The 26891-nt window shown below is 37.0% G+C and overlaps 1 protein-coding gene across 1 annotated transcript; it reads right to left on the bottom strand.

Annotated features, from left to right (window-relative positions):
• Positions 1-1112: 1112 nt before the first annotated feature.
• GCLM (glutamate-cysteine ligase modifier subunit) lies at positions 1113-17292 on the bottom strand. Its single transcript, XM_082616182.1, has 7 exons — positions 16725-17292; positions 12969-13034; positions 11602-11686; positions 8230-8289; positions 7052-7254; positions 5869-5983; positions 1113-1823 (listed from the first exon to the last, which is right to left on the bottom strand). The coding sequence occupies exons 1-7, from the start codon at positions 16848-16850 to the stop codon at positions 1654-1656; spliced, it is 825 nt and encodes a 274-aa protein (XP_082472308.1). The 5' UTR covers positions 16851-17292; the 3' UTR covers positions 1113-1653.
• Between the last annotated feature and the right edge of the window lie 9599 nt (positions 17293-26891).

The following is a 26891-nucleotide window of genomic DNA, read 5'->3' on the forward strand; positions in this document are numbered from 1 at the left end:
AATGAGCATTTGTTTAAAGACTTACATTACATGAAAAAATGTTGTACATTTCCAAATTAAAAAGTTAACTATATACATTTAATAACATTACATACAATATAAAGGCTATACATAAGGCTTTAGGAAGCTCAAAGTCTAAATTTTAGCAAGTAAATCAGCTGATTTCACATTGCAATTCTAATGATCAAATTATCCAACTAGTAAACCACAAAACCTTACTTAGAACAGGAAAAGAGTCTTATTTGTTTATTTATCAATTTTTAGTGTATTTATTTTGAATATGGAACCACAGATCTTTTCCCTAAGTTGAAAAAACTTGGGCAAAATTAGTTTTATACATTAGTTACATATATGTGTGTGTGTATGTTATGTATGTGTGTGTATATATATATAATTATCTTAGTTTTATAAACCATGTATTAAAATACATGGTTTAAAAGTATTAACTGAGATATAAGAGATTTTTAAAGAATTTTTCAAACTATTTGGGTTACAGATACAAATTTATAGAATTACAAAGACCTATAGTATATACCAAAGAGGTCACAACTTATTTATTTGCTATTTTCTGGTTCTTAAACTAATGAGGAATTATATTAAATGATCTACAGTCTCTTTTAGCTTTAAAGTTTGGGTTATATTGTTTTGATTTTAAACAGTTAAGACCATGTCTCAAAGTTATCTAAACAGACAACATGATCCTGAATTAAAGATTTTTTTCACCCCTTTTTTGGCTTTTAGTCCCCTGTAGTCAGTTACTAGTGGGGAACAAATATTGCATATTTTACTCAACTGATTCTTAATCCCTGTGCTCCCTCCTCTCTCCAGAACCCACAGTGCCCAGCACATGGTAAGCACTCAGTACTTATTGAATGTTTTTGAATGAGTAGCAAAATATTAAGGACAGATCGTGAATTAAAAAGAATCTGGAGGTAACAATAGTTGCTTTTATAAAACCCCCAAACAATAATTTCAAAGCTCCTAGTCTCCTTTACACATTTACTTTGGTTTGTCTTTGTAATAACAGCAAGAGCAAATATGGCACAAGAATACAGGTTAAATCATTACAGGTAAACCGCAAGCAAGGACAAATACAAAAAGTTAAGCTTCCATTCACATACTGAAGAAAGGACTTTTATGTACACTAGTAGTAGACCCCAGCTATTCCAGTTACTCTGAGATATAATCATCTTATCAATGACAGGAAAAATATCTTCCAGTATTTGTTTTAACAACTGTAATTAAATTGCTTAGTTATACTGTACAGAAAGAAGCAATTAATGAATTTTTTAGAAATAAAAAATATGTATATATATTACCCTGATGCCTAGGCCAAAATATATCTAACAACAAATTTTCTTGATTTCTACTGTCATAAAAATAAAGGAAAAATATATTGCAAGTATCTTCATTATAGACAATTTCAATTAGAAAACAATAGTTTAATGAAAACAATATAGTGGTTCATGTGAGTGAACTGATATGGAAGCAAGAGAAGTATTCAAACTTGATAGATAACATATTGTAAAATATAACTAAAGAATATCTGCCTCAATGACACATTTACAGGCAGTAATTAGATTTTTATACATCTCAATTTTATCTTATATTCAAGGAAAATACAGGTCAGTAGGTTATGATCCTAAATCGTAGTTAAAAACCCCTTCTTTTAGCTTGTAAGATGTAGCCTTTTGATTTGATAATTCCTCTACTTTTAACAATGACTGAATATCGCAGTAGCCACAGTGGCACCCACTCATGTGCTTGAATGTCAGGGATGCTTTCCTGAAGTGCTTCTTGGAAACTTGCTTCAGAAAGCAGTTCTTAAAACAAACAAACAACAAACAAAAACCCAAACTGTTAAACTTGAAAACAAAAGCACTTTACTATGTAGGTAAGCATTTAAATACAACAAAAGAAACACCTCAAAACTGAATATAAATTATACTTATCCTTAATGTGTGCTATGAATCTGAACCAGAATATCAGAAAGACCCAGACAGTTCTTTAGAAAGCATCTATACTTGTAACCCAGCCAGTTTAATTCATAATTTCTGGTGAGTGGAGCCTGGATATTGGTATTTTTTGAAGATCTCTAGGTGATTCTAATGTACAGCCAGGGACAATACAGGAAAGTACAAAGAAGGAGAAAAAGTTACCCATAATCCTATCAACCAAAGATGGACCATTTCCATTGCCATGTATTTCCATCCAACTATTTTTCTGTATATATTTATGTATATATGTATGTATCTAGCCATATCTTAAAAACTAGGAATCATACTGTAGTTATAGCTTAATTTGCTTATTTTTTTCACTTATATTATGGATATTTTCCCATGAAATTAAATATTCTGTGAAAGCATGTGATTAAATATTCTGTGAAAGCATTTTTAATAATTCTCCCAATATTATATTTTATAGATATAATTTATACATTTTCTTATTGTTGGTCAAAAAATTAGGTTTTTCCTAATATTTTGGTAATAAAAATAATACTTAATGAACATCCTTAAAATGCATGCCTGGCTATGGAACGACAAGGTCAAAGTACATTTTCTGAAGGCTTGATACATAGTATATTGCCAGCTGCTTTCCAGAAAGACTGTACTTTACACTTAATAGATAATATTGGAGTGCCAATCTTACCATATCCTCACTAGCACCAGCAATCATTTAAAACATCTTTCCCAGTGGTTATCTTTTAATCAGCATCTCCTTGATGAAATTATTATTTTCTAATTCCATATTTATACCTAAGCCCTCTACCATTACTCTGATCTGCCACTCCCCTCCTCACTTCCTCTTCTCCAGCCACACTGGCCTCACAGCTGTATCCTGAAATCCTCAAACATATTCCCACCTTGGGGTCTTTGAATCAGCCACTCCCTCTTCCCTGAGCACTCTTCTTCCAGATACACACATGGTTCTCTCCCTTCTTGCAGGTCTCTGATTAATGTACCCTAGCAGAGAGGCCTCCCCAACCATCCTATATAAAACAACAACCCCTAACCTGGGCACTCTTTCCTCCCTCAGCCAACTTTTCTCCATAGCATACACCACCATTTATCACATTCAACATTCATCTTAATTTGTGTCTCATCCCATCAGATTATAATTTCCATGAGGGTTGAGATTTTTGACTTGGTGCTATATTTCTAGTACTTAGAACAATGCCTGGCACATAGTAGGTGCTCAAATGTCTTTTGAATGAATCAGTCAATATGGAAAGATTCCACTGGGGTCAGAACCAACCCTATAGATAAGGATTAGGTGACCATCTATACAATATGATTTGGGAATGCCAAAGAACATGCCCTAAAATGAACTGCCGTGATATCTGAATAACATCAATAGTAAACTCTCAGTAAATATTAGCTACTGTCATGTGCCAGCCACTTTTCAGAGTACTTTATTAACTCTTTTAATCCACATGTTAACCCAAGAGATAGGTAATATTATTTCCCTTCACAGGGGGAAACTGACAGAGAGATTAGATAACTTGCCCAAGGTCACACAGCTAGTAAATGGTAGTTTTAATAAATGAAATGCAAATAGCTCTTGGAAAAGTAACATTAACGTGGATTTGTTTACCAGATTGTCTAACCCTGAGGGAATGCGGAATAACATAGATCAGATTTAATGGGAATGGTGAGAGGAGGAAGGCAAATAAAAACGGGAAAGTTCCAAAGTCAGAATCACCTACTTCACAATTTTACCCTGACTGTAGTTAAACTATTACCACAACTTCTAGGACAAAGAATAATGGAAAATAAACCTTTCTGAAGAAAAAGGGTAATTTTAGAACAGAGGAAGGCCTTTAGGTGACTTATAAACAAGATTCTATTTTAGATGACAAGCAGAGTTAAATGTTTTACAACTTGATCGCTTAAAAAATAAATCTGACACAAAGTCAGAGAACTATGCTATTCATTAGCTACATACTTTTAATTCAACTATGTTAACTCTTTAGAATCAGTAAACATGACAAAACTTTTAAGAGAATTGCTTCATTACAGATCAAACTGTCTGAAGATCCGTCTATAGTATATGCAGGATCAGACTATAAATTCTAATTAAAGGGTTTAGAATTAAAATTAAAAAGACATCCAAATGTCAAATTACGCCAGTAAAACAAAAACATTCTTCCCCCCAAATGATTACATCTCTCTTTTCATTTATATGTGCAATATATTTTTCCATAACAATGATGTATTAGCACATAATCCACATGTCCACATTTAGATAATGTGGAAATAAAGTACTAGACACCTTAGTCTTTTCCTATTTCCTTTCCTACTGGAAAAAGGATAGAGTGTTTTTCAGGTGGAGGTGGAAGGGGGTACAGGACCACCCATCAGCTGTTGGTAACAATTACAGTTGGAAGAGTCCCCACGAGTAAACAGAAAGATGATATATTATTTGCCAACGTATAGAAAGTTAAAATTTCAATGGTTTGTATTTTAGAACAAATCAGCACAGCAATTCTTTGTTAGATTTTCACTAAAATGACCTTTTTAAAGAAAATGAATCTAATTACTCATGTGTGAAAGCTCTGCTGGAGGGGAAAAGTCCCTATGTCCTATTCTGGTACGATTTAAATGGAAACTGATAAGAAAGTACAGTTTCAGTCTGAATTACTACAATACTAATGTTTTAAGTCAGAGGGACAGTACAGTATGGTGGGGAAAAGGCTCCAAATTCAGCCAGTACCTAGATCTAAGTTCAAACTTTGCCCTATGCCAGCTGGGTGACCTTGGGTAGTTTCTTACACTCTAAGGCTCTATTTCTTCATCCATAAAGTGTCTAGTTTCAGTTGCTGTAAGGATTACAGATAATCTCTCTGTGACATTTAGCATGATGCCTAGCATTTGAGAAAGAATATCAAAACTCCTCCTCCACTTCCTACAAAACAGTAAAAAAAAGAGGCTGAGGCAGACTGCTAATAAGGTATAAAGTCTTAAGAGGTTATCCATAAGCATCCTAAAAATAAATTGAATCAAACCACCTATATAATGCCATCTTTTTAGAAATGAAAGTAAAAACTGAATGTTTTTCTCCAGGAATCACCTATAAAATATAATTGCTTCCAATTTTTATTAAACTAGAACTTCTACAAAAATGTCATGGAAATTTAAAACTTTCACAAGATATCTCTCACTTAACTATACCAAAAATATTGTTTCATAGAGCCTGTATATTTAGTAAGTAAAATATGCTTAGTATACTTACCTCTGCTCCCTGAGAAACTGTAAAAAAACGAAAATGGAGCAGACAGCTAATAAAGTGTAAAATATTATCTTCCCAGCTTTCCAAGTTATCTTGTAAAATGTTGACAAAAATTATTCTACAAAAGGCAGACAAGCCATTCTCATTAATCAAATGTTTCTGATTAACATCAAGCATATGTCTTGATAGTAATGATTAATAAAATACCTAATCAAATACCTATCCTAAGATGCTTAAGTTTCAAATTGAATTTTATCTGCTTCTTTTTCCAGATATTTATCTTTTAATTAAGTGGCCCTTTGGTGCAATCTTTGCTACACTAGACAATATTATATGTAACACTATTTAGAATATCTTACAAGATCTTTTCTGTGTAGCTTTATATTTATAAACCTCAGCAGACTGGATGTTCAGGAAATGACCCCTTCACTTCTTTTCCCATTGGTACAAAGACAAAATTAAAGCTTTCTGAAACTAAAATAAAGGCATATATGTTTTGAACCAACTATTAAGAATAGTTCTAGGTGACAGCATTGTACCTTTATCACTGTACACAATTAAAAATTAAATTTTGACAAGTAGCTTCTTTTAAGATAAAAGCTCATGATCAATCTCTATAAATAAAAATCTCAGTCTTACCTTTTGGATCATTATGAGTCAAGAGCTGTATGTCAAACTGTTTAGCAAAAGCAGTCAAATCGGGTGGCATCACACAGCAGGAGGCAAGATTAACTTGGTTACTATTTGGTTTTACCTAGAAGTGGAAAAAAAAAATGACATCTCCACTAAATTAAGTACTACAAAAAGTAGAAAGTAATAAAAGGATTCAATTTTAGAACATATGAAATATCACATTCTACAGTACTTAAAGTTTATAAAATACTTTTACATGTATATATTTATTAATGTATGCTGTTCTGACTCATTGGTAACAGAGGAAGGAAAAATAGCTCTACAAGGGGGAAAAAGCCAATATATTACTACACTATTAAAAAAGTCTCATGCTTGAACCTGCCATCTAATACATCTGCCTTGGAAACTAACATGATTCTAAGTGGTATGGTTCCACCTGCAAAGGAAATATGTCTTAAAGATAGAGGATCAAATACAAATGATAAGTATGTTTAATGTTGAAGTATACAATATGGTTATTAATCAGACATTCGAAAAAGAGAAGACTCAGGTAATTTCTAATAGATGCTCTAGTTAATTTATAGATACATTTCAGATCATCTAAGTCTCTCCAACAGGATCTTAGCCACATTCTGGCTATCACCAAGCCAAAGGGACAAAGGGCAACTTTTCTCTAGGGTCTTCCTGCCCATAAGAAAATGAAAAGGCTGGGGATAAATGAAAAGGAATAAAGAAAAATACAGAGAGTAAACTACTTGTAAGCAACTTCCCTAATCATTTTATAGGTTATTAGGCTAGAAGGTGGCAGTGATTGATTTATGACTCCTACTCCACATCAAGTTCTGTGAACAGAAGGTCTTATATATCTTTAAGTAACAGAGCAAAATATTTGTTATATATGATATTCTCTCACTTAGGAAATTAAAACCATGGACTAATAAAACCTAAAGGAAAACATAATATTTTTATCACATAATTAAAACTGAAGGAAAGAGCCTTAATTCATTTGGCTATGAATGCTTCAACACACACTTTCTAGTGTTATTGTCAAAGCCTGCTCCAAAACTCCCATATTTGGAACAGTCACCCCACAGTGGTGTCCACTATGTGCATGATGTTTAATGGGATGCAGCAAAGACTGTAAAAGACAGGCTCCTCCTGGACTGCTAGTGATCTAGACATCTTTTACCTGTGCCCACTGATACAGCTGTTCCAACTGGGTTTTGTCCAGATCAGAGGTACCTATAGCAACAATCTTTTTGCTGTGGACTAAGTTTTGTAATTCTTCCCAGTAAGGCTGCAAATGCTCCAAGGAAAGATTAACTCCATCTTCAATAGGAGGTGAAGCTATGATCACAGAATCCAGCTGTGTAACTCCAAGGACTGAACAGGCTGATGTGAAGGAAAACACAAAGAGGATAAATGTTTGTTACATAATAAAAACATGTTGCTTCTAATGTCCTTTAAGTACCCCACTAAATTCTGTCCATATAGTTCACTAGTATTCTACATAACAGATTATTTCATTAGGTTTCATAATTTACCTGTCATTTAGAACATTTCCATCTTTTAAAAAAGTATAAAGTGCCCATTCATCTACTTGGTCTATGTGGCAGACATGTGGGTTTCTTTGACCTGCCTCATTCCTGGGGAAACTCACAACTACTACAGGTTCCTCTTTCTGAGGAACAGGCCTCCTTGTTTCCTAGGCCCCAGGACTTTTTGGTAGCTTCTGACCTAATAGTCTATAATTGGTAGGCATAGCAAAGAATAAGCTTGAGACTCTGAGTGAGAGACTGAATTTATGGTCTTAACCTATATATTAATCTATGTTTACAGATGTAGATAATCTCTTAATTTTTATAAAAATAATTTTAAGAGTTTATTTTTAATGATTATTGTTCACTCCATAGTTATATTAAAGAGCTATTTAGTTAACTGTTCAATGTATATAAATACTGGAAGAATATTTTAAAATATAAAACACTGAATAACTATAATGCCATAGTAACCTAACCAAGTACTGAAAATAGATAAAAATGCTTGTTTCTGCTGTTGTTATTCTTTTGATATTTCACCTGTAGTACTAAAAGAGTTAAGAATATGATTAAGGAGAATTTCTATCTCTAAACGTATAGTTAACATTTAATTATGTTACATCTTTTACATTCCTTTTATATATCAAAATATGACTTTACATAAGTTGATGTGATTCTATAGAAGCCTTAACAAATTAGGCTAGAACTTTAAAAGATAAAATTGCAATGAGCTCATGTTCTTTTTTACCTGGACCTGAACACAAGATATAACTAATATACCTACACTAATTTAAAGTCCACATGAAAATAAAGTTGAAATTTTGCTTACCCATGTCAACTGCATTTCTAGTTGATGATGAAGAGTTTGATCCTACAATGAACAGTTTTGCTGGGTGACAAAGAAAACAAAACAGATTACTATATTTGAGTAACATTCTACTACATAGTAGTAATACTGCTAAAATACTAAGATGACAGATAATCCTGAATGAATTTTTTCCTCTCCTAGTTGCATTGTTTTATAATTTTCATTTTAAGACCTAAAAGTATATTTCCACTGGAATTTTAAAATTATACGCTAGTTGCCAACAATAATCTGATTGTCAAAACAAAAAAGCAAATATTAATTTCCCCTTTATTAGAAGGCAGGGCAGATAAATATAGAAACTTATTCAAAATGTATATTTTTATGAATTAAACATTAATGGAGCATATTATTTTCTCCAATAAACTAAAGTCTATATAAAGCCTAAATTAGAATTGCTTATAATGAGAAGAAAATTGAAAGAAAAACCCCAAAACAGACAAACACTCCACAATCCTACCTTTCTAATATTGAATACAATCATTTTCATTTTTAGACGACATTACCTTCAAGTTCTTGGTCATACAAAGCAGAGTATATATTTTCTACTTCCACATACTTGGTTTACCCTTATGTAACAAATATTTTTACATCTCTATGCAGTATTATCTTAATTTTTTTAAAAAATCATAACAGTAATATATTCACTCTAGAAATGAGGAAAACCTATAGGAGTAAGGGGAAAAAAACAGACAAACAAACAAAAACTCTACCAATAGTCTCATCACCAAAAGCAATTACTGTTTAGACTTTTATGTACTCTGGATTTTTCTTTTCTTTCTTCTTTTTTTTTTTTTGGCCGCATGGCTTTCGGATCTTAGTTTGCCAACCAGGGATTGAACCCGGACCCTCAGCAGTAAAAGCAGAGAGTCGCCAGGGAATTCCCTGTACTCTGTATTTTTAATGAATAATTTTACACACTCATTTTTAATGGTGAACATTATTCTGTAACTTTGATAGGGTATAATTTACTGAATGATTTCCTACTTTTTGGACTTTTAGATTAGTTCCAGTTTTTTGTTGCTGAAATAAACATCTATGCTAACTTTTTTTTCAACTTTATGCCTGAAGCATTTCCCAAGGACAAACCATCAGAAATGTGATTATGAGTCAAAGAATATGATCTGTTTTTTGTGAGTCATGTTCTATTTCATTTACCTCCTATTTTATAAAAGATTTGTATCAGTTTACCAGAGCACTAAAAGTTAGGAGCTGCTCTCCTAACAATATAGGATGCTATTAAACAAAACAAAACAAAACAAAATATATATATATATATATTTGCTAATTTGATAGGTACAAAATATACCTGCCCATAACCACATTAACTGCATTTCTTTGCTTACCAGGAAAGTTGAGTAGTTTTTCATATTTATGAAATTGAGGCTTTGGCTTGATTTCAACTCAGCTTTATATGTATATATTTACTTTATGTAAACTCACTGTTCAAAAATCTAAATTTACTCAATAGGTGGAGTAATAGGAAAGCAAAGAGGAGAATCAGAAAGGGGAATGGAGAGAAAACAGGGTTAATGAAACACCCTTATGTAAAGTGCCTGGCATTCAACATATACAACAAATTTTCCTTGTACAACATTTCTTACATTTGTCACTTCCTTTCTACTGCTAGACAATCTTCCTAAAACATTGCTTTCCTCATGTTACTTCTCTATTTAAAAGTCATCACAACTTCCTTACCAGGTGAGAGTCAATCTTCACCACTTTGCTCCAGCCTTAGCTCCTGTAATTATACTCTGTGAACACCCTCCCCATCGCTATTCATCTGGCCATGAATTTGTGCCATTTGAAATGGTCTCCTCTCTCTGAAAGATGAGGCATTTTTAGGTAGGTGAAAAGAGGAAAGCTCTTGATACTTATCAAAAACCTCAAGCCTTCCAGGAACTGAGGACAACTTGTAAGAGCTCCAAGATGGATCTACACCATGATGAACTGCAATCAACCACAGAGAAATGTTGCTCTGATGTCCTTTCCAACACAAATAATAATGTGAAATTAACAGAAAGAAATGGGTTTTGTAGTCAGGCATACCTGGATGGATTCCTGCTTCAACCACTTACTTGCTGTATAATAACTTTCAATTTTTTTTTTTTTTGCGGTATGCGGGCCTCTCACTGTTGTGGCCTCTCCCGTTGCGGAGCACAGGCTCCAGACACGCAGGCCCAGCGGCCATGGCTCACGGGCCCAGCCACTCCACGGCACGTGGGATCTTCCCGGACTGGGGCACGAACCCATGTCCCCTGCATCAGCAGGAGGACTCTCAACCACTGCGCCACCAGGGAAGCCCAACTTTCAAGTTATTTAATGTCACTTGTGCAATGGGGATAATAAACCTACCCTACAGAATTGTTTTGAAAATTATATGAAGAAATATAACCATAAATGTGTCAAGTACAGTGCCTGGTATAAAGCAAGATTCAACAAATGGTAGTTATTATTATTAGAGTCAAAAGACAATGCCCTATCTCATCTTACATGTTCATGCTAATAAGAGTAATAATAAAATAACAACAACCACAACACAACCACAAATGGTAATAAATAACAGCTACCTGGCACTTACTTTTGCCAAGCACCATACTAAGTGCTTCTTTTGTTATTTCATCTAACTTACATAGAAGCCTGTGAAACAGGTGTATCCCCATTTTATAGATGAGGAAACTGAGCTCAGAGAGGTTAAATCATTTGTTAGCCCCAGATTATATCAGTCAGTAATCCGCACATCCAGGAATTTCAGTTTAGTTAAGCTCAAGCATTTAATGACTATGTTATGCTGACTATAGGCTGAGGACAAGAACATCTTAATTCCTTGAGCTTAGCACTATCTCTGGAAAGTAGGAGTCATTTCACCTTTGTTGAATGGATAGAGTATGTATTTGATTTCTCTTCATGCAACTCGTTGCCAAGACTTCTTTCTCTGCTCCCAGGCAACCTCAGCCATTGCTCAGCAGTATCACACCAGGAAGGGAGGGCTTATGCTGGCTTTAGGTGGGCAATGCTCTTAAGTCTTCCCTTTATTCTTTCCATTTCCTACACCTTACTCTTCCTACTGCTCTGATGTCCTACAAATAAATTAATGAAAACATCATGAAGAGGTGAAGTTCTATTCTGACTCCATTGAAGTAGCCAATAGTGACCTCCTATAACTCCCTTTTTAAAGCTGACTTTAAAATTATGTTATAAAAAATCTCTATATTTCCCACACTTAGTGATTGGGTTACTCATTACCAGAAGTAAGGAAAGGTTTAGTCCCATGCCTGACAAAACCTCACTATCATCCACTGTATAACAAAATGAACTGTAAAGGCTAGACTTTACCAGAAACTTTCATTTCTTCTCTTTCATCGGGATTTATCTTTTCTACTGCATGAGATACAGTACATTCCAAGACATCTGGAAACTCCTATAAGAAACACATGATATTTACAATAAATATAAAATTAATGTTTCTGATTAGCTATATATTTTCTACTGTCCATAACACTCTTTAGAAGCAGAGAACCCATAAAACAATAGAGTTCTTTACCTGAGGCCTAGATGGGCTTCATAACATTTGTAAAGCCCTGAAAAAAGGTAAAGTGCTGTGTGTGTGTGTGTCCATTTTCTGGGAAAAAGTGTCTCATTTTGATGAGATACTCAGAGGGATGTCTGATCAAAAACAAACGAATAAACAAACAAGCAGATTGGGCAGTATGTGAGGAGTTAGAACCACTAACACAGTAAGCGTTTTTACTCAGAAAAGAAACCAATGAAAAGTAAATAATATTTTCCTTCTGGATACTGACATGTTAAAACACTTCCTATATATCAATCACAAACATTTTAAGCCAAAATATATTTTTTTCTGAATGCAATGGAAAAAAAGTAAAGGCGATTCCAATGCATAAAAATGAGTAGTTAATGAGTGAAATGATAAAATATTAGTACACATAAATCAGAAACACACTAACTCACATTTACAAGATTAAAACAAAGTAAACGGTGAGGATTTTCCCATGATTCTTGAGCATATTACAATGCCTGGCACATATTAACTGTTTACAAGTCATGCACAGAATGAATGGTCACTTCAGAAAAACAGAGACAGATAGAAGACATTAATTAATGTCTGCCTAGCAGCCACAGAGTTACAAACTTGCAGTATGCTCAAGGAAAATTATTTTCAGCATATGTCCTCTTCCATACTTTTTAAGTAGTCTATGTAATCTGTTACAAGCCTTTGGCTAAGTTGGATTCCGAAGAGTGGTTTACAGACAGGTGTTTTGTATATTAACATTTATGATAATGGCCATATACTGACATTCAATGAAACACAGTTCTTTACTGTTTCGTAAGAAACTGATGTTTAAAAAATTATTTTTAGTGGCTATATTTTGGGTTATAGTCTATCAAAGCAATCTACTAACCCAAATTGTTTGATAGTCATTCCTCAACTAGACCAAATATAAACTGGAACAAAACGCATTTTGAGAAAACTGTGGTGGGACTCTTAGTAGCTTGTCTAGTTGAAGAGTTGACTAGAGTCAGATTTTCTCTTTCATGCTTAAGCCTACTGGGTCAGACTCACACCTCAGCAAATCAACCACAGTAAGTTTCATGCTAATTGCCTGTTTGACTTCCCTATCAAACCTGAGGAAGTTAATTTCCTGCTTATTACATGATTTCTTCATTCACAGTTCACTCACCCTGACCAAATCTGTGCTAATTTGGGAACTCCACTCATTCAAGGTCTTCCGGATACAATCTTGAAGCTGCAAAAGAAATGCATTTTGAAACTGTTAATCATACGCTACACTTTTCTGTACTTCTACAATAAGACTGCATTAGTCTGTTTAGGAAAAGGAACATATCAATAGGAAATACCATACAAAAATTTTAATTCTATAAGGTTTTTGCTTCCTTTAACAAAGATTGATTTAGACCCGTTTTTATCCTACTCTTAATTCTCAAATGTTCTTGACCTAAAGCAGTAATCTAATTATTTAAAAGGTATTTTTGTATTAATGAAAATTTAAGTAAACTTTTGAGACGTAAAAGCATTCATAAAGAAACAAAAAAAATTTTCAAGAATAAGGTTTATAAATGGAGGAACTTCAAGCCCAGGCAACCTGACTAGAATTAACATTAACCACTATGCTATATTCCTCAAAGGCAAACAAATGATTCTCTAAGTGTGGCCAAAGGAATTCCTACATTAGACTCACCTGTGGTGTTTATTATACGTTCAAATTCCTGAGCTGCATCCTAGACCTCCTGAATCACTTTCTAAGGGCAGCAGAACTTTCATCTTAACAAGCATCCAAGTAATCAAAATGTACTCTAAAGTCTAGAAACCACTATATCCGTATCTTGCAGAAGTCAACTTGCACAAAGTCAGTCCTTAAGTCATTTCCTAACAGTTAGGTAGACCTCCGATCTGTCTTCAATGTTTTCTTATATAAACAAATAATTTTATTACGCTAACATTATAGTATTTTGTTAATTCATTAAAGTGTCTACTTATCTTTTATCTCTTATGACAGTGTATTTCCAACTTATTTAATAGTGGTCCAAAATAATAAGACATACACTAACACAGTGAGTAAGGACCTACATACATATAACAACAAAAATTCATAAAGCAATATTTATGCTTACTACATGCCAGATACTCTGAGGGCTTCTATTATGAGTTAGGAAAAAAATACGCTTCTCCATGACTCACTGAACTGATAACACAAATGGGCCAACACTAGCAGTTTGAAATCACTGCCTTATAAATACCAAGGGCACAGTGCTTTGCATTCTGTGGACAATCAATGAAAAAATAAATGAGTAACGAGAAGTACAGCCCTGAATTGCAAAAGCACTTTCCTAATACCAACAACAGAGATTAAACTTCTGAACTCACTATCTGATCTATGATTGCTTATGATAAAAACTGACAGGGGACTTCCCTGGTGGCACAGTGGTTAAGAATCTGCCTGCCAGTGCAGGGGACACACGTTCGAGCCCTGGTCTGGGAAGATCCCACATGCAGAGGAGCAGCTAAACCTGTGCACCACGACTTCTGAGCCTGCATACTGCAACTACTAAAGCCGGCGGGCCTAGAGCCTGTGCTCGGCAGCAAGAGAAAAGCCAGTGCAATGAGAAGCCCGTGCACCGCAGCAAAGAGTAGCCCCGGCTCACTGCAACTAGAGAAAACCCGCGTGCAGCAACGAGGACCCAATGCAGCCCAAAATAAATAAATAAATAAAATAAAAAACCATTAAAAGTAGTTACTACAGCTTATTTAAAAAAAAAAAAAACTGACACAAGCACTTTATTGCTTATATCTCAGTACAGATAATTACAATGGACAACTGGTTTATCAATTTAAGAGCTCAGAGTCACCTACTTAAGATTTATAGTCTAGGGCTTCCCTGGTGGCACAGTGGTCGAGTCTGCCTGCCGATGCAGGGGACACGGGTTCGTGCCCCGGTCCGGGAGGATACCACATGCCGCGCAGCGGCTGGGCCCGTGAGCCATGGCCGCTGAGCCTGCGCGTCCAGAGCCTGTGCTCCACAACGTGAGGGGCCACAACAGTGAGAGGCCCGTGTACACACACACAAAAATAAAAGATTTATAGTCTACAACAGCAATTCATGTGCTAGCCACAATAACCCTCATGAATCCAATTTACAGGGTCTATATCTTTATGAAAGGTATATTTGTAATCAAATTTAAGTCAGTAGATAAAAATAAGTTGATAATCATTCTAGACAGAATTACAAGTCAATATTCTTTGAAAAATTAATAAAAATTGAGGCAACAGGACCAACTAGAAGTTAAGAATTCTATCAGGTGCTATGGCTCAAATCATGGGAGAATTTTTAGAAATTTTCCTCTGGAATGATGATTAATTTGCATAAGGCTTTTCTGATGAATTTCTCAATTCATGAAGATAAGTATATTTTCAGAGTGTTTGCTCCCTTCTGTCAGGACAAATCATGGAACAGCCCAATGTTATAATACTATGATAAATTCATTGACTATATCACAAACCTAGTAATTTTTAATCTTTTATATGTTATCTATATTGACTGAATATTAACCTTGTACTTTTTTGTTCTCTGCTCTCTTCATTCTTATTATACACACATCTCACAGTATCATGGAAGATGAGTGTCATGATAATTTAGTGTATCATTAGATCTGGGGTTGTATAAGAGTTTAAAAAATGCTACATGATCAAATACCCTAACAACAAATAACTGGTCAAAATAGTCCTATAATGGCCCATTTAAAAAACAAGATTTGATTTCATAAAATTCTAGTGGAACAAAAAATCTGGGCAGAGATCATAGAATAATTTAAAAAAAACAAACAAACATTAGACTAGAAAAGACCTTTTAGGAAATTGAATGATCTCTCTCTACCCAATGTGCAAATTTTCTCAATAATGAGTGATTTATTCAGTTTCTTTATTCAATGAGGTTAAACTGTTTCAAGTAGTGTATCCCAATTTAGAGCTGTGGTTGCTACAAAGCTCTTCTTTACATAGAAACAAAACATGCCTCTCTATTATAATCAAGCTGTCATGTTTTCTCTACATATGCTATCATATCTTCAAGTTTTCTCAAACGTTTTAAAGTTTCTTTAGTTTTGGGTCCCTCTTACGCAGCACCCAAAGTAATATACACAAATCACAATTCATCTTTTGAACGATGTTTCTTAAACTGTGGTGTGTGACTCATTACTGCATTAAGAAATCAAGTTTTTAAAAATTAAAGTAAGAGAAAAAATCAGAATACACAGTATATAGTAAGGGTTAAAATCTTTTCATGAAACGTGTGTTTGTGTGTGTGTGTGTAAACCATGAATTGGACTGCCAAGGCAAAATGCATTTTTTTTTTTTTACTGGGTTTGCAGTCAAACTGAAAACGGCTACTTTAGCATGTGTTGAGTGAGATAAGAGAAAGAAAATTTCACCCAGTATTATTTACGTGCAAAATGCTGTATTGAACCATCAGCCCTGGAGAAATTAAAGGTCTAGTATAAAACACAGAAGTATTTATATTTGGGAGAGAATAGCACAAGTGAGGGTGGTTTAAAAAAAACAAGAGAGACAAACTGAGCTGCATCCTGGACACAGAGTATGGTATGGATTCTGATTCCTACTAAAATTACAATCAAGAGTACTGACAGAGGCGGCACTGGGTGTGAAGATGCACCTGCCGAATTTTTAAAGACGCTGTGCCCCCAACAGTAGGTTCGGATGCGACATCGCGCCGACAGCCGACCCAGCCTCCTCCGGCGGGCGGAGCCCAGGTGCGCGCCTCTTCCGCGACCACTGCGCGCCCGGAGCCCGACCACCCGCCCTCACCTCCCGGCGCCTCCCAGCCTCTCGGAGCCGCCCGGTCCGGCCCGCGCGGCCTAGCCCGGGAGCCCTGCGCCTCCGCCGGCACGCACGCCACCCTCACCTCCTCGCTGTGCGTGGACGGGCACTTCTTCCGCAGGCGGCCCCAGTTCAGCAGGTTCCCCGTCTGCAGGTGCAGGGTGCTGGCCCGCGCCAGGAGCGCCCCGGCCGCGCGGCTGTCGGTGCCCATGGCAGCAGCCGACGGACCTGGCCCGGCGGCGACGGGGCAGCAGGCGGGGAAGGAGGCCCCCCGTAGGACGCGGCGCCCGAGGCCGGAGAGCAGAGCGCGAGGCTGTTCGCCCCGCGCGGCGGGACCCCGGCCTGCGCTCGGGCCCGAGGGAGGCCGGGAGGCGGCAGGGCGGCGGCGGAGCGGCGGCCCGGGAAGGACGCGCTGGTGGCTGCGGCTCCTGCTACTGCGGCCGCCGCGGGAGAGTTGACTCCCAACTGAAGAGTCGTTTCCTGGAAGACAATGACTAAGCAGAAATCGCGGCGGAGAAAGTGCTTCGTAACTGTTACCCGTCCCGCGGTAGGGCGGGCGGGGCGCACCCACCAGGCTGCGGGGGCGCCGGCCCGCGGGTGATTAGCCCTCGGCCTGTGGCCGGCGTGGCGCCAGGCGGAGGGCTGGCGCAGTGCGGAGAGAGAGCAGAGAGCTGGGGGCGCGCGGGGCGGGGCGGGGCCGGCGGCCTGGGGCCCGGCGCTTGGCAGGGCTCCCCCTGTCGGTCAGAGGGCGGCGCGCCACCTTCACCTAATACCTCAGACTGCGCTCGAGGTCTCACCTCCCAGCCGACCGGCAGTCACGCTGGTTATACCCCGAGACATCTCTTTAAAAAGAGAAATTCGGGGCTTCCTTGGTGGCGCAGTGGTTAAGAATCCGCTTGCCAATGTAAGAATCCACGGGTTCGAGCCCTGTTCAGGGAAGATGCCACATGCCACATGCCGTGGAGCCACTAAGCGGGGCGCCACAGCCACTGAGCCTGCGTTCTAGAGCCCCCGAACCACAACTACTGAAGCCCGCGCGCCTAGAGCCCGTGCTCCGCAACGAAGTAGTAGCCCCTGCTCACCGCAACTAGAGAAAGCCCTCGCGCAGCAATGAAGACCCAACGCAGCCAAAAATAAAGAAATTTAATTAAAAAAAAGAGAAATTACTGAGGCATTGACATACTAGCCGGTTTCAGTTCTCAGAAACGAGCCTTAATGTACAAGGGCTCCTTTCTCCTTCAACTTTGCTTTGCTACCCACTTATTGGTTCATTTCCTTTCTCAAGGGCTTTCCCCCGAAGTGCTCATTTTTCTTCAAGTCCATTAATTAAAGGTCTATTGATTCACACCATTTGCTGGCCAGTGTGTGAAGTCAAAGAATAAGACAATCTCTGCCCTTGAGAAGCTTAAACTCCAGTTACAGATACAAGGCCTGAGCATATGAAACAATGAGTAATAATATAAGAATATTGTAGTTTCCACATGAGTTCAGATTAAAGAGAACGCTTAAACCGGTGAGATCAGGGAAGATATGACCGATTCCCTTACAGGTGGTTGTGATTCTTTACTCCTATTAAATTTCATATGTAGTAGACTTGGTATGAACCTCAAATTTAACATTTATTGAGCATTCCTCAACAAATTTTTGCTTTTGTTGAGAGTAATCAGATATACTAAAAAGCAAAATGCTATTAAAAAGAGATGAATTGCAGTTAGTAAGAATTAGAGGAGGGGTGTAAGAGGTTAGAAATTGAGCCTGATCTTGAGTAAATATTGGTAGGCTGAATGAAGGTAAGAATTCATTGAAGATAAGGGTAATCCCAGAAGCAGGAACAAACATGGGCTATTTTAATTAATGTAAACATTTGATTCTTATGCTGCATTTCCTGTGGCATCATTTCTTGACTTTTTTCATATTCTCTAGTACCATGCAAATAATACTTGAATAAAGCTTAGAGGTTATACCTCCTAATCTATTGAACTTATCTCCTTGCTGGCGATTTATATAGCACACTGGTCACTGACATAAACCCATATGGCTTTCAAATCAGACTTTGCCAGGTACTGGTTATTTTAACTTAGACAAGTCACTTAGTTTCTGTGTTTCACTTTCTCCCAGTCTCGGCAGATGACAGTTTAAACTACATGACATTGCTGATAATTGACTATTTTTGATCTACAGAAATGTCTAGTTCCCATGGTTCCACCTAATACAATATCTACTACATTAGGTAGGTGTGAAGAACTAATGAGAGAACTTATGAAAGCCCTTAGTACAGTACTTGGCTCATAGTAAATGTTCAGTAGGTGAGAGCACTTAGAACTAACGCCTCCGGTCTTTCCAGCTTACAATCCAGGTCTCACAACACTGGCAAATTCATGATGTAATTCAGAGCAGCATCACGTCATGTTTTTAAAATTTACATTTTTAGGGGAATTCCCTGGCGGTCCACTGGTTAGGACTCTTGCTTTCACTGCGGGAGGGCCCAGTTTCCATCCCTGGTGGAGGAACTGAGATCCCAAAAGCTGCAGGGCACCGCCAAAAAAAAAATTTTACATGTGTGAACTCCTTTACTCTTCACAGCAACTCAGATAGGTAATTTATTGAAAATCTCAGGTAGTACTGAGTGTTGGGGCCTCAATCAAAACCTAGATCCTCCATCTTCAAACTCCTTACCTTTCCATACTACAATTTATGCTACATAAAGTGTAGTTATTGAGGTAATTTTAATTCTTGAATGTGTATGTGCATGGTTTATATGCTTTTTGTGCTTGTACAGCTTTATTTTACAATATATTATACTTAATGAAACCCTTGCCATGACATCATAGTTTTGGGAGAAAAAACCTTAATCGTCTAAATTTATTTGGTGACAAAAACAGGGACTGCAAAATCAGAAGAATTTTACTATATAGTTATTTTGAATGAGTCTTTTTTCCCCCTGTCTATGGAAGAGGAAAAAATGCTCAGTATACATTTTGTTTTTAGATACTTGAAAATTCTTCTGCAAATGCCTGTAAATACGAAGAGTCACTAACATTGATTGCCCTTTTTTCATTCTCCTTGACCTTTCCAGGATCTGATACTACTGTCCACGCTCTCCTTTAAAAACCACTCTCCTCGCTTAGCTTGAAATAAACTACACTACATGCGAGAGTTTCCTCACCACGTTTTTTTTTTTTTTTTTTTTTTTTTGCGGTACGCGGGCCTCTCACTGTTGTGGCCTCTCCCGTTGCGGAGCACAGGCTCCGGACGCGCAGGCTCAGCGGCCATGGCTCACGGGCCCAGCCGCTCTGTGGCATGTGGGATCTTCCCGGACCGGGGCACGAACCCCTGTCCCCTGCATCGGCAGGCGGACTCTCAACCACTGCGCCACCAGGGAAGCCCTCCTCACCATGTTTGATCACAGAACACTTTTAAAAATTATAATGTGCTGTTGGAAACCCAACAGAGGCTCATGAGCTGTGTTTAGATTTAAACAGACAGCAAAAAATGGTCTCGTAAATAAATTGTTGTAGGAAGTGATCACATTTTCATTCATAGTCTATATAAGAACAAACAAAATTTGAAAAGTAAATTTTATTTCACCTTATTATGGGACCACCTGGTACATTTTATGCTTAATCAGGTAAAATTGATTTAAATTCTCAAATTTTGTTTTAATTTTTAAAATTAGTGTTACCACATTCAGGAGTCACTAACTGGCTCATGGCCATTCTAGAGGTGAAGGGTTTTTTTTTTTTTTTTTTTTTTTTTTTTGCGGTACGCGGGCCTCTCGCTGTTGTGGCCTCTCCCGTTGCGGAGCACAGGCTCCGGACGCGCAGGCTCAGCGGCCATGGCCCACGGGCCCAGCCGCTCCGCGGCATGTGGGATCTTCCCGGACCGGGGGCACGAACCCGTGTTCCCTGCATCGGCAGGCGGACTCTCAAACACTGCACCACCAGGGAAGCCCGAGGTGAAGGTTTTTAAAAGGATTTCTCTAGGATATTTTTGAAACCCAAATTGTTTGGAAATAATACAAAGGTCACTATTTGTCACACAATTTGGAAGAACAGACCAGTGGTTTGGAATAGAAAGAACATGAGCAAGTGCAGAGGAGTGGAAACACCCACAGCATTTTTTTGAAGATAGGAAAGGGAGGTGCCTACCTTGAGCAGAAGTACCCCTTAAAGGTGAAAGGAATGAGAGTGTGGTTAATGGAAGACCATTATCAGCAAGCTGGGGCTTTTGGGTTTAGTTTAAGAAGACATTGACCTTGAGTAAAGCAGAGTCTTGACTCCAAGAAATAAATAAGAAAAAAAGAATCTATATTTAAAATAATATTCATTTACTCAATAGATATTTCTTACGTGTCTATTATAATACTTGTCAGGTGCTGGACTAGGCACTACAAATTTAGGGTTAGCAAAGTGTGACTCTATCCCTGTCCCCACATAATTTACAGTCCAGTAGAGGAGGCAGACTTTAGTCATATACTTACAAGTAAATGTAAAATTCTACTGTGGTTATTACTATGAAGAAGGGGCACAAATATTATAAGTCTACAAGTGGTATGTAAAATGGTAGTGGGAGTGATTAAACGCCAAGAGACCAGTGTGAAGACTCTGGTAGTCACCTAAACATAGGTTAGTGAGAACCTGGCCCACAGTGAATGGAGGCTGTGACGATGCATCGAAACGGAATAGATGTGCCTTCATTTTGCCCTAGTTAGTGGAAAGGAGAGAAATCAGGTTACCATGGTGGGGTTAGAAAAACCAATAAGATTTACTTAAAGCAAACAAAGTAGAAAATAAGGTATGGAGAAAAGTCAGAGAGCCAAAACGTAGTAATTAGCCTTTAATGTTATTTTTCCATATCAATAAGAGCACAGAAAAACTGATGAAATCCTAACACTCTCTGCCCCTCATTTATCACATCCAGTTTTCAGGTGTGTGTGCAGTCACTTTATGATAATTATCTATTACTTATCAGATTGTGGATTATAGGCTGTATCCAAAGGAGTGATCTATTTGTTCATGTAGACAGTATTCCTGATAGTACAAATCAAGTGCCTGGCATGTGGTACATGCTCAGTAAATATTTGTTGAATGAATAAATGAATGAATGAGTGCTATTTCTGATGATTTGTTTCAGAGCTGGGATGAGTGTCCACATATTGGTTATTCTCTGAGGTCACAGTCATCCAGATAAATCATCCTCATTCTGCCACTGCTAAACTATTACTGTAGCAGCTGGAACCTAAGGGAAAGAAAGGGCCCAAAGCAATCCCCTCTTTCCCATTCTCCAACCCTGGCCTCACTTCCCCCTCATCCATAACGCTGCTGGGGAGTCTAGGCAAAGGAGGGGAAAACAGTCCTTTCTCAGAGAGCAGGCAGGTGGGCGATTTCAAATGGGTTATGCCTGATAGAAAAAGGGAAGTAGAATCAGTCATTCACAGGCCTTATAATGCACAGGACCATAACATCCCTGGAAAATAAATGGCATAAATTGATTTATTCAATCATTCAGGAAATCTTATTGAATATCTAATGTGTCATCTAAGAACTTTTCTAAGGGATTTGGACTGGCTCTTCAAGATAGAGATGTTCCTTAATTTTAGTACATAAGATGTATAAAATAAAACTTTAAAATGATTTCAAATAATATTTAAGGCTATGAAGAAAATGAAAGGATATGTGATGTAGTGTATGGGAGATTGACAATCTTTATAACAATGCCTATAATCTGTTCATTTCTATGCCCAGGCATTGTGCACTTGAATTGTACCATTATAGCTTCAACTGTTACGTTTTTCCATTACTGGAAAGAGGAGAGCTAGGGTCAAGTTACTTCTACCAAGGAGAGTTAAGCAGATTTTTAATGAGGCTGTGTAGAGTTATTTTTCAGAAGGTCAGAAGGCAGCACTTTCCTGAGAGTCTCTCTGGTTTTCAGGTAGGCCTCGCTCACCTTCACAAAGCAGGTTGGACCCATTCTCCTGATACCAGACAACTTGGCAAGAATTCTGGGCAGCAGGCTCCTGAAATTCCAGTATTTCACTGTGAGTAGGGCACAGCACTCACAGACCACCCTGGTAAAATGACCAACTATCTTCTGGAAAATCCAGACATGATGTTATCTAAAAATGAGGATTAAATGAAATTCTGGTCTTTGGAGTCATTCAGAACTAAGTTTGGTTTCCTTTCCTATCTCTTTCTTTCAAGGCATGGACTCTGGAGCCAGACTGCCTGGGTTGGAATCTCAGTTCTACCACTTAGCAGCTATTTGACCTTGGCCAAGTAACTTAACATTCTGTATCTTGGTTTCTTCATCTGTAAAATGGGTACAATTTTAGTACATTGCTCATGGCAGTGTTTTGAGACTTAAATAAGTCAAAGCCAATAAAGCTCTAGAATAGTGCCAGAAACATATTCAATAAATGTTAGTTATATATGTGTTTTTTGTGTGTTTAACATAAATGTGAATACACTATTATTTTGTGCAATTTATTTTAAATTTAATTACATATACATGTATATAATTTATTGAATAATTATATATACACATATATATGTATGTAGGTCAGTACATAGATTTCTACTTCATCTATATTTTAAAAACCTTGTATTCTATTATATGAATGAATATACTATAATTTATTTATTCTCAGTATTGATGCCCAGGTAGGTTGTTTTCAGGTTTTTACTAGAATAAACAAGGTGGCCATAAGCATCCTTAGTACTTGCCTCTTTATACATGGGGGAATATTTTTCTTGCATAGATAACTAAGTGTTGTATTGCTGTCCTGAAGGGTATGCTTATTTTCTTCTTTAACAGCTACTGCTGAACCAATTTACACTCAAATCTAAATTGCATAAGACTACTCATTTCCTCCCATAATTTCCAACACTGGATATTATCAGTCTTTTCAATATTTGCTAATCTGATGGGTAATAAGTGGTATCTCATTATTCCTTGATTACTAGTAAGATATTTGTTGTTTTATGATATATTGTGATCATACTCTATATAATTTTGTATGCTTTTAAAATTAATATTGTATCATAAGCATTTTCCCCGTGTTATTATACTGAATTATTTTCTAGTCTCTGTTAACACTCAGATAAGAATGTTGCTAATTCTTGTTTTGTTTTTTTTTTGGTCTTAGAACATGTTTAATCAAGGCAGCTCTCACATATCTATTGACAGTATATAACCTCTTGAGACAAACAAGCTTTTAGCAAGAGGTGATGTAGACAGTTAAAAAAATCCACAAGCCAAGTTTCTTCTCTCTTGGTTCCTGTTTCTGTAACAATTCCAATGGAGCATGTTAGATAACATCGCATACCTCTTCATAAAGCACTGGAGGCTGCTGCCATCCAATTACTGAGTTGGTGGTTTGCCAGTGGGACACAGACCACAGTGCCTCGTAGCTAAAGGAATTCAGTGCTATGTTATTTGATAATGTGCTTTGTGGTGAAAATCTTAAATTGCCACGTAATCCCCAAATTCATCCTGGGGTGCCTTCCTGTATGACATAGCCTGCAAGCGCAACACTGTAATTAATTCTCAGAACCCCTTGCAAGCTCTTATTCTAGGTACAAATTATATTACATAAATTCCATGTACTAGTTTTGGATTTCAAAGGTGGAAGTGCGACGGAGGGCATCTTCCTGCATTGTCAGCTGTTGAATTTTGCTGCAGCCATGGTCTGATGTCCTATACCCAGCTTTGCTGGGGTCAGGATGTCAGGGAGGCAGTTAGAGCCACTTTCTGATCCCTGGATCACAGTGATGACGATTCCATGGCAACCTCCTGATTGCTCATCCTTCTTATTGTGGCTCAGGAGCAGCTAGCTCTCCTGGAGAGACAGCTGAGCAGTGTCACTGTGTCATTCCTAGAGACCCGGTCCAGAGCTTGTTTGTCCAACCTTCAATTTTGTAAGCACCTAACTTCCTGAATTAAATATCTTCTGCTTAAATAGTGGTTTCTGTTTATTGCAATTGAACCCTGACTGATACCATTTCTGTTCTTATAATCAAATTTAAAATGTGTTACTACTATGAAAAAAATGTACTACTACGTTGAAAATGTAATACAAATTTTTTTTCTTATCTCTGGCAAACAAATATCACTTTATAATTTTTAAGTGTACATTGATTACAAGTGTTTACACATTTGGGCAAAGCACTAACTTTAGTTTGCAATTATACCCACAAAACCACACCCATAAGTATGATACACATATTTTAAAATTATTATATGGAAATATAATAGCTGAGTTCTAGAAAGATTAAAAATAGTGAAAAACTCAATTCTGATGTGCATTTTTGAGGGTTATATTCATTGATAGATAGATGAATGACAGATGATACTAGCCAGAGAAGCATGTACTAGAATAGTTGGGAGAGCAGGAACATTACATCAGACAACCTTAGTTCAAACCTTGGCTCCAACACTTGCCAGAAGCATGTGTTTGGGTAAGTCTTTTATTTCCTTGAAGCCTCGGTTTTCTCATCTATAAAATGGGGGTAATCCTAGCACACAACTCATACAGTTGCTATGTAAATGAGAGAAATATATATAAAATTCTGAGCATAATGTCTAGCCTCAATAAATGTCAGCTATCGTGGAAATAAACTACTTTTTTTTTGCATGATTTACTTAGAAAATACAAGACTATTAGGACAAGGAGTCTAAGAGTTTCTGGCAAAGAAACTGTACTTATTCGTTTCTAGTTTTAGTTATTTCTATTTATTATTTCATATGCTCTATGGTATGTTGGCCCCCTTCTTCAAAGAGTCATCCAAAATCCCTGAGGAAATACTGGATGATGAAAGAAATTACCTTTAAATGTCTTTGAAACTTGTTATTACTTGCTAATTCTGTACAAGTTATATTTAAAATCTGACTAGCATTGAGCCCATTTTGGGCTTTCATTAAACCATGGCTTGTTGGTTTGGGGACTGGTGGACGTTAGCAGCAAGTCTAAGCATCAGTGCGCAGTGGAATGTGGAAACCTAGATTCTGCCTTAACTGTTCCTGATGATGCCTCCATCCCAAGATGAGCATGTCTGCCATGAAATGACAAATTACCATTGGGAAACTGTAGGGGTTGGAGAAAACCCTGGGCTGCTGGGGAATCAGGACCCCAGGGAGCAGGGGAGCAGGGGCAGGGGCTCAGGCCGTCAGCAGTGGAGAGGACTTGAGTAAACTGTGAACTTTCTCTGGGGTCAGAGCCTCATTTGTGAAGTGAAGGAATTGAACTGGACAATGCTGTTGCCCAACAACTGGCCCATTGGCCAAAAAGAACTTTTCTGAATAACTGGCAACTGGGAAAGCAAAGTTTTAAATGCTTATTATCATAAGGGTTGAAATTCAGAGATAAAATAAGGAACTGTATTATAATACTTAGAGATATAATGAGAAATTTGTCCATATTAGAAGAGACTGAGTTGAGATATTCATATTCATATTATACTATTTGGGGTTGTCAGATACAATTGTATAGTAGGAATCAAAGACTGGCAGCTGTGTACAGCCAGGCGGATTATCTTGGTTTGCGGGATGGGGGCTGGAAATCTGCCCTTTTAAACAAGTCTTCCAGGGATCTCTAGAGTCACTGCAATTTGAGAACCATTGGTCTTGTATATGTATTTTCTTTGACAGAGACAATTCAATTTGTTAAGAAATCCTAAATTATTTTGCCCAGAATTTCTCTTTAAAGAATATTTTTTCATCAAAAAGAATATATTTTTTATTATAAAAAGAATGTAATTTTATTGCAGAACATTTGTAATATGCAGAAAAGTAGAAAGAAGGAAACTCATTTATACTACTCAAACATATCTACTTTGTTTTCTCAAATACATATTTTTTACATGACTCTTACTCATACTGTCTCAGCTGTGTATCTTCCTTTATTTTCCAACTGAACATCATAGCAAACATTCCTCCATGTTATTGAAACTATCTTAAAGCACCATTAACATTTTTAAACTTGCATTTATCTTATGACAAAATTAATACCTATTTATTATAGAAAGATTAAAACACACAAAGAAAAAAGAGAATAAAATCCATAACCTACCATCCAAAAATCACATTGTACTATGATGTATCACTGTCTCGACTTTTTTGCATATTTATATAGATTTATTTTTAAAACAAAACATGATCATACTGTTTGAATTGTTTTATAATCTATTTCTATTTACTATATTGTAAATATTTTTATGTTAACAAATAATGCATAACATAAAATTTACTATATAAA

The sequence above is a fragment of the Mesoplodon mirus genome (assembly GCF_964341445.2).
Source record: "Mesoplodon mirus genome assembly, chromosome: 3".
Taxonomy (NCBI): domain Eukaryota; kingdom Metazoa; phylum Chordata; class Mammalia; order Artiodactyla; family Ziphiidae; genus Mesoplodon; species Mesoplodon mirus.

What these genes read in the sequence shown, in the direction of transcription:
- GCLM (XM_082616182.1), bottom strand. Translation starts at nt 16,850, where the DNA reads ATGGGCACCGACAGCCGCGCGGCCGGGGCGCTCCTGGCGCGGGCCAGC. An exon ending in TTAGCACAGATTTGGTCAGG is followed by an intron (nt 11,687 to 12,968) that starts GTGAGTGAACTG and finishes TGTTTCTTATAG; the next exon opens with GAGTTTCCAGATGTCTTGGA. An exon ending in TAGAAATGCAGTTGACATGG is followed by an intron (nt 7,255 to 8,229) that starts GTAAGCAAAATT and finishes CCTTCACATCAG; the next exon opens with CCTGTTCAGTCCTTGGAGTT.